Genomic DNA, 8,984 nt, shown 5'->3' on the forward strand with positions numbered 1-8,984 from the left:
AATGAGACCAATATTATTTTTCAAAGATGGATAGTAAGTGATAGGGCAGAGTTGTTCAGATTTGAACTGTCACATTAAAATGAACTCCAGGACTGTGTGACCCTTAACAAAGTTGTGTAACTGGAACTGGGGCTGGTGTTTAGCCCAGAGAGCAGTAGACCATTGGAATATTTTTTTGAAGGGGAGCAGTGAAGAGCAAAGATGGTTTTTACCAGGATGGAATTGGTACGTTCATGGATGGAGTTAAGTTAAACATAAAACAATGCTGGACATAGGGACCCAGGAGGTCATTTTGGCTCAGAAGGTCCCATCCAGTCCTGGATCCTGTGTTCCTTTTAGTAAAGAAGCTATTGGAATTTGTCATATATGAACCTTAAATGTTTTGTCTCACTTTTATTACTATGATTTTGATATATATATTTTGCCCATGGCGAATGACAACCATAATATTTTTGTCTTCCTTATGTTTTCCTACCTTATTTATCTTTCTGTAACCAAGCTGCAAATTTATTTGTATGCAGGGATACAGAAATAGTTATTGTGGAATATGTGTGTGGTAGGATTTCCTGTATTTAAGCATTTCTGAGTGTGTTTCTCAGGAATGCTGATAATTCATATTATTGTAATCTCTGTGGTGCTCTCTAGTCAAAGAGATCTGATGGATTTTGGTGCACAAGCCATTCAAATTTCTTCTGTGAGGCCACTTCACTCTTGTTATCCAGCAATTGTCCTCACTGACTGGTGATAAATTGATGGATAAGTGGAAGGGACAATTTTGAAAGATGGATTGGGAAGTTTGAGGAGAAGGAGGATGTTCATCTGTTACACTGGGCTGGAAGATCTCACCCAAAATGTAAGGTAGCTGAGAAGCCTTGGATGAAGCTCTATGGTGTTTATGAAGTGTACTCAAAGGAGGGGAAAAGGCAGGGATATAGGACTGAGCTGAGCAGGAGATGAGATCCAGGAATCCTTGCCTTGCAATAAGAGAGAATTGCTTTGCAATCACCTGCCACAGTGATCCCGGGGTGCTGCTTGTGGCAGGTAAAGACCTGGAGAGGAGTTTATTGATAAGCCTGTGCCTCTGTTAACTCACCACTGTCAGAGTTATAAATGGATATATCACATCCTGTACATAACCCTCCTAAATGGCCTTTTTGGCAGAAAAAGAAATCTAGCTGCCCAAATTAAAGATTCACACGTAAGAATACCAAGATCTTTGTTTAAGTTGCAAATGATTAAGGTTTGGTCTTTCTTTTGGTTGTGTATGAAAGTGCCAAGCTGTGTGACAACTAAGGAATGTGTATTTTTGTGTATAACAAATAAGGCTAATGTATTTCTGTGTGTGTCGTTGGTGTTCTATTTGAGTAACAATAGTAGAAGGTTGTAATCCTGACTGAGCAGTTCTAGTCATGTAATTAACCTTGTATGTGATAAATGAGCAACATCATGTGTTCCTGAACAAGTTTAAAAAATGAATCATACTTTGTGCCTTTTATTCTTGCCTGTAATATTTGAGTAGCAACAGATAACTAAACAAAATGTTGTACAAAATGATGAAACAATCATGTCTGAAGGTAAAAAGAGTAGAGATGTTAACTGCTCTGTTTTGATAGCAGTGACTTCTCAAATTTACCAAATCAAGTATGCTAATAATATTTTTTGGGGGGTTTCTTTCTAAAATATCTAGTTAGCTAGGAAAAGAGATTCACTGTATAGCTCTGAAGTAGGAATTTTGGTAAAATGCAGAAACTAATATAATTTAAAAAAACATTGAAACAAATCTGATGTTGGAACTTCAATGATATGAGGTGGTGGTACAGTACCTTAAAATTTCTTCAAACATAATAGGGTATTTTAAAGAAATTCTGGTGATGTGGAAGGGAGAATAAGTCAAGGTAAGCTTCCATATCAAGATTAAAAAGTTGCAAGACAGTATAAAATTAAACATTAAACAATTAAAACTTTTTGAGTAGTGCAAGTATGTATACCACTGCTTACCTTCCAAGGATATTTCCAGGGCTCTGTTCTACAGCGTTTTCTGGTTATAATGAATGCAGAGTCCTATTGACCTGGATGGGACTGTTTGCTTAAGCAAAGGTACAGTATGTACATGTTTGCAGAAACAGCTTTCTTTTTCCTCTCACAGAATGTAAAAACAAGAAAATCTCATGCAATTATATAATTATAACCTTGTCAGTACAGTTGTCATTAAGTGTTATACAATTAAATCCTGTGTACCGTGTACTATTTCCTTAGTCCTGATCAGTACCCACTTGTTGCAAATTGTAAACAGTAAAAAAGAGCTGTTACATTCATAGTCTTTCATTGTACTTTTTTTGTCTTCTACAGGAAAAAGTAGAATATGCCTTCCTGATAATTTTTACAGTTGAAACATTTTTGAAGATTATAGCATATGGATTATTATTACACCCCAATGCATATGTTAGAAATGGATGGAATTTACTGGATTTTGTAATAGTAATAGTAGGGTAAGTAACTTATCTTTCATTATACAAATAAAAGTTTTCTTTACAGGGAGGTGTAGGTATAGGTCTGTTTGCCTGTGCTGGATTTCTGTTTCTTTGGAGTAAAAGAATGAACTGAGTGAAAAAAAATTTTAAAAGTCCTAAAAGTTTTCAGTGCTATCTGTGGCTATAGACTGCATTGAATTTACAGTAGAAATTCCCAGGGAATTCTGAGTCCTGCTGGAGATTTCCGCAGTTCAAGGTAAACTCCTGGTGTAGTTCCATATGTTGATCTGTTAAGTGCTGTGCATTGTTGTTTTGTTTATTTGTTTAAACCTTCACTGCAATTGTGTGGAGTTCATCTATTCCACAGAGACCTCTGGAGGACCCACGTGTTCCAAAGTGGAGAAGAGTGGCTGGGGAGACAAAATTAACTGAGTGATTCCTTGATATTCCCAAAATCTGAGTAAAATTGGGTGCTGCACATCAGGCCCCAGATACAGATATTATTTTGACTTGCCTGGGGTAGAATGTATGATAAAAATGCCTTTTTTTCCTTTACCCCTGTGCACCTTGTTCTACCAGGAAACCTTGGAGAGTTTGTTTTTTGCCCAGAGAAGGGACTGCTTGGGCCTTATGCAGGTTCTGAGTGGAGTCTCACACTTATGTTATGCATCTACTTATGATAAATAATTATTTTGTCAGCAACTCCATGTCAGTGGTTGTGCTACTTCATTAGATCCTAGCTTCAGCTATCTAGAGAATTAATCTTGAGATATATATTCACCAGTTTCCTAAATATTGTCGAGATTGTTAAAAAACTGTTTAACCAGTACCGTAAATTTTGTTTGCTAAAAATATGAATTATCTAGAACGTGGAGAACATTATCCATGTATAACTTTGTATGTTGTAGCAAACACAACCTTGGCTTGCAGTGTGCAATTCTAATTTAATTTTCAAATTGAAACCAATCAAGAGTTGCCTGTAATTGAAAAGGCCCAGAAACTAGAGTGTGTGCTGCTTTTAGGTTGTCACTGCGTTAAGGAAAGGAAAGAGATGCTAAGTAAAGGAATTTGTGGTAAAAGGCATTGTTAAATTTGGTGAAGTACTATGAATATAAGAAAGCCTGATTTGTAACTATTTGATTATGAGATACTAAATGTTACTGAGAAGGTTGTATTTGGGCCAGTCCCTTGGCATGCAGGCAGTTTTGGTCCAGGACTAAAATTTGTGTATAAATAGATCCTTCATCAGGTCGGGTCATTCTCAACAGATTGGCCCCTGTGCCTGAAGGGGAAGCTTGGTGAGCAGGTTGGAGACTGTCACACACGAGCTCTGTTCCCTTGCCAAGCAGGCACTTGAATAGACCTCTTCCCTTTTGTCGAGTGACCACAGAGTTACAGTAACCCTGGAGCAGTCTAATTAACATGACCTCTATCTTTGGCTGTGTCCTAAATACATGATAACTAAAAAATTTTCCACTAATTCCTAAAACACTCATTATTGGAGGCTAAATGTAGTTAGGTCAAATGCTCACACTGGATTTGTTGAAATTATGAATAAAAAAGGACTATATCTTATCAAATGCCTAAAATATCACACTAAGATTAAGTCTGATTCAAACCCACAAGTTTGGAATATAAACTATTTTGCAGGTTGTCACCAGCCTTTAAGACAAGGTGGACCTTTCACAACATGACATACTGACAAAACTGTGAACAATGTTTTTGTTCTTTCAGTAAGAACACAACCTACGTGATTAAGCAAGCATGAGTCCCATTTATTTAATTAATACTTAAAAGCCCAGTGAAAAATTGATTTTTCATATATAACCCAAGGTGGATATGGAATCACTTCTGGACCTGATTCTATTTGACTAGCTTCAATGTAAAATTTCAATAGGTATTCCAATAGCTTTGGAAGAGCTGCCACGATGTCCTGTATCGAATGTCTTGAAATTTGCATTCTCAGCAGAAACTGTAGCAGTCCAAATGCATTAATCTTAATTATACCTAAAGAAATCTCTACAAGCAAAAGGGAAACACATATAGAAACATTTTTAAAATCAAAGCTTAATTAAACCTTTAAACTTTGGTAAACTCTAGAGGAATATGAGCGTAAATTTCAATAAAGATCAATAGTTTTATACCTTAATGGCGTTTTAGGAATGACATATGTCCTGGTTTCAGCTGGACAACATAAAATAACAGAGCTGTAGATACAGCTGTGAATGTGATGCTTTCTACTCTTTGTCATTTCTTTCTGTAACCCGTCAGAGTACGAATTACTTTGAGTAGTCCACTTACCTGCATGGCCTCCCACCTAATTTCCATTGATTTCTGTGAAAAAATAAGGTCCCAGTAGAGAAAGCTTTCATAGCAGCTTCCTATGCCGTTTAATTTTCTGAATGTTCTATGAACTGACAGGCTGAAAGGTTCTCTGAATTCAGGACTTGATTTAGAAGCCTTTTTAATAATGTCTGTTTTCAGAGCATAAATAGTCACTCTTGAAATCATTGAGGTGGTTTGTTTTCCTACAATTATGTTTCTGTTAAATTCTAGGCCTGGATCAGACCTGATATTCAATGTCTGGATTTGGTATAACAGTATGTGGGCTGCTGATGTTCCTTGTAACATCTTTAGAGTCTTTGTGGCTGAGTTTTTCCCTGGAACAGAACGAAGCAGTCCTAGGGATGGGTATTGACTGATATGGGTCAGCTGCTTACTGGGGGCAGGGTAAAGCCTTCAATAATCTAGTTTAGGCACCCCATTAAATAATATATGATTTCAAGCAACTATCCAGCGTGACAGAGTTCTTAACCAAAGTTGTGAAAACTTTTCATGACCAAACTAAAACCCTGCACATTTCTGGCATTCTTTACAAGTGTGGAACATTTCTCATGATTGCAAAACTCTATTAACTTGATAATCCTTTTGGGAGAAGTGTAGCTCTGCAACTATTGAACTACAGACTCTGTGCAAAGGATAACACAGTTTGTGTAGTCTAGTGAGAGTCTAGAAAACCATGTGTCTGAAATGGAGCTCCAAACTAAAATAAACCTAAGATTAATTTGTATTTCAAGAACATGCATCACTTTAAATTTCTGCTAAGAGTGGGAAAGCAAAATAAAAGTCTATAATAGTGCAAACTATTCTAATGAATGACTAATTCATTTCTGCAGGGAAAAAATACAATATAATAAATGAGCCATCTGGGAATATATTTTTCCTCAGAGGTATTATGTGTAAGAAACAAATCTTTTTGGTGTTATTAAATGGTGAACGCTAATTGTTTTTAAAATATTCAGTTTCTGCTGACTGTATATAGAATATTGTACTGCTGTGCCACTTGGAGTTCATGTATTCCACCAAAATTAAACCAGATGGTTTTAGTTATTATCTATTTCTTCTTCTAAAGGGAAGATTAATTCTCCAAATGTTAAAGTTAAAATGTTTGAACAAAAGTGGCAAAGTAGCTTCATTTATTTAAAAATAGAAAACTGTGTATATAAGCTGAATGCTAAATTTTTGGCTACTGTGTGATCCTCATTCTCTAGAGGGATTATAAAGTCTTGCACTTCATAGCTCTTTCTGTCATGATTTAATGTGTAAATATACCTCTCAATTTGACATCTGAACAGCTTTTCAGAATGATCTGCAGTTCAACTAATTTCCAAAGCAACATCTTTGACTGCGTGGTAAATGGATAGTGATGACCTTACCTTTCATCTCCTTTTCCAGATTATTTAGTGTAATATTGGAACAATTAACCAAAGAAACTGACGGTGGCAGCCACTCGGGTGGCAAACCTGGTGGCTTTGATGTCAAAGCCCTCAGAGCCTTTCGTGTATTGCGACCTCTCCGGCTTGTATCAGGAGTGCCCAGTAAGCTCTGCTCTCTTTATTTCCATTGCAATGAGGAAAGTAACTGCTCTGATTATTTAACTGTCTTCTTCCAGACACTACAGAAGTGAAATGGGATAAAGCTGAGATTTTTATCTGGCTACATATATAAAGTGAATTTCAAGATGAATGATATCCTATTTCAAGCTGAACAAGGGATTGTGAATTCAGTCAATGTATGATCTTATACAGTTCAATAAGCAGACAGGGGAATACACTTCCTTTTTAGGAGCTTTATGTAAAAGTAAATTACATGTTAAAATGCAAATAAACCAGAAAATAAAATTCAAATTTTTTTTTTTTATTCTAAAGGCCTGCATTTGAAAGTGTAGGTGGTCCTAAAATAGTTTATATGTTGGTAAGTTGTATGCCAGAGCACGTTCCACATTTCATGTTTCCTGCTCCCTCCAATGCACATGAATGCCTTCTGTTTATCTCAGCAGAGCTAACAGATAAATTAGGAAACTTAAAAAGTAGAACAATATTGTTTGAGGAAAGCAATTGTATTTTCTGATATTTCCTGTTTTCTTTTAATGCTTTATTAAGTATTGAAGGTTTTTGGGCTATATGAGGTTCACAGCTTACAGTTCAGCTCCTTCCAGGGCATTCAAAGGAAGAAAGCTAATTCTGTGTTTATTATATCATGGACTATTACATGGAAATGATTGATTTTTGGCAAAAGGACTTCAGTGGGTACAGAACAGTCCTATGAAATGTCAGAGAGAAGGTCTATCAAGTTATAAAAGAGGCATATTTTATTCTCATTGGTACTGTGGATTCACTCATTCAAGCTGGATAAATATTTAATTGAAAAAAAGAAAATAGAGCAGTTTTGAAAAGGATAAATGATGGAAGAATAAGTGTATTCAGAATACAAATGTGTTTTCCCAGTTAACTATATTTTTCTCCCAGAGCAAAAAGACAGTTCTACAATTGGCTGAGTGTAGATTTTCTCAGAACTTGCCACAAAGTTTTTGTTTTAGCACAGAACTTCTTAAAGGTTATATAAAATCACCTACAGGCACACTCTGACTACATGCCCTTTCTTTATAAAAGCACCCACAGATTCTTGTGACACATTTCAAGCACTGACTTGTATGATATAACCTTTATTAACAGAGGAACTAATTAGAAAGAAAGTTTTAGATTCTTATGAAAGTTTTTATACTACAGGAACATTTTGTTGTTCTGGGCAGTAGATGTTTTAAAAAAACCTGGTTATCTCTGCATGTCTGTATCATTAAGTTCTAATAATATGTAATTATGTAAAATCTGATAGAGCAAGACATAGAAATATGGTTCATATCTTATATCCTGTTTTGTTTTTTTTTTTTTTAGGTTTACAAGTTGTCCTGAACTCCATTATAAAAGCCATGGTCCCCCTCCTCCATATTGCCCTTTTGGTATTGTTTGTAATCATAATCTATGCTATTATAGGATTGGAACTTTTTATTGGAAAAATGCACAAATCTTGTTTTCTTATTGATTCAGGTAAGTCATTAAACTGTTGATTAAAATAAGGGTTTGATGATGTTTTCTTTCAAATCTGTGGGATTTCAGTTTGAAATAGAAGTAGGGGCCAAAGCATTGAAGCTGTTGTAAGCCCAGTTTATGCTGGTTCATAATTTTAGGTACAGTGCATTAAGTGGAAAAAAAAAATCCAATACCAAAGTCACAAAAAAATCAAACTAGTTAGAGACTAGGCCATGCTCTGAATAGGTTTTCATTTCTGATATGTGTAGTTGAAATATCAGTAGTGAAGAAAATAAGGGTGACTACCTACATGGAACAAATCCAGATTGTGGTAAGGAGTTCTGTTCTGAAATGAGTGAAGAAGGAAAACAATGTTCTTCCATCCAGGTGAAATAGTGAAATGGAAGTGTGTGTTGTGGGAGAACTTTGAAGTAGTGAAACCTGGTGGCTAAAGATGCTTTTCTATTAGCTAAGTAATGAAGATGACTGTGTAGGATTTAGATCCATTTCCCTGAGTGGTCCATGTGTTGGTGTGAAGTGCCATGAATTGAAGTAGCAGCAGCGAAGAGGAAAGAAAAAATCAGCATGAGGAACTTCTAAGAAATGATGTGTTATTACATTATGCTTCTTTCCACTCCTTAATTACTCAAGCTCTTCTATACATTGTTTTGATTAACCTATTTTGAGGTTGTAAGGCCCAGGTCTTGAGAAGCTAAAAGCTCTGAAGCTCTCATGTATTGCCTTTCTCAGCTTGTAATCTGGATTTATTTCACAAAAGCGTTGATATTTCTTCATGTAAAGGGTTAACTCATGAAAACCTGAGAACTCAGAGTTCGGATTTTTTGGTCATTTTCCAGATATACTAGTTGAAGAAGATCCAGCACCTTGTGCATTCTCAGGGAATGGCCGTCAGTGTGTCATGAATGGCACTGAATGTAAGGGTGGATGGGTTGGACCAAACGGAGGCATAACCAACTTTGATAACTTTGCATTTGCAATGCTGACTGTGTTCCAGTGTATAACCATGGAAGGATGGACTGATGTGTTGTACTGGGTAAGTTCATAAATCACCAAGCTTTCTTTGCTTTTAAACAAGCTTCTCTGTTCGAGTGGGAATTGAGCTGTTTCACAAAATCATCAGCAG

General features: G+C 36.0%; 1 protein-coding gene across 1 annotated transcript in view; it reads left to right on the forward strand.

The window, feature by feature from the left end:
• Positions 1 to 8,984, forward strand: part of CACNA1D (calcium voltage-gated channel subunit alpha1 D) — a 169,564-nt gene that overhangs the window by 57,726 nt on the left and 102,854 nt on the right. The window contains 4 exon segments of the mRNA XM_017732415.1: positions 2,350 to 2,489; positions 6,207 to 6,349; positions 7,706 to 7,858; positions 8,698 to 8,894. Coding sequence (XP_017587904.1) covers positions 2,350 to 2,489; positions 6,207 to 6,349; positions 7,706 to 7,858; positions 8,698 to 8,894 — 633 coding nt within the window.

This window comes from Corvus brachyrhynchos, unplaced genomic scaffold (assembly GCF_000691975.1).
Source record: "Corvus brachyrhynchos isolate BGI_N302 unplaced genomic scaffold, ASM69197v1 scaffold4, whole genome shotgun sequence".
Classification (NCBI taxonomy): Eukaryota; Metazoa; Chordata; class Aves; order Passeriformes; family Corvidae; genus Corvus; species Corvus brachyrhynchos.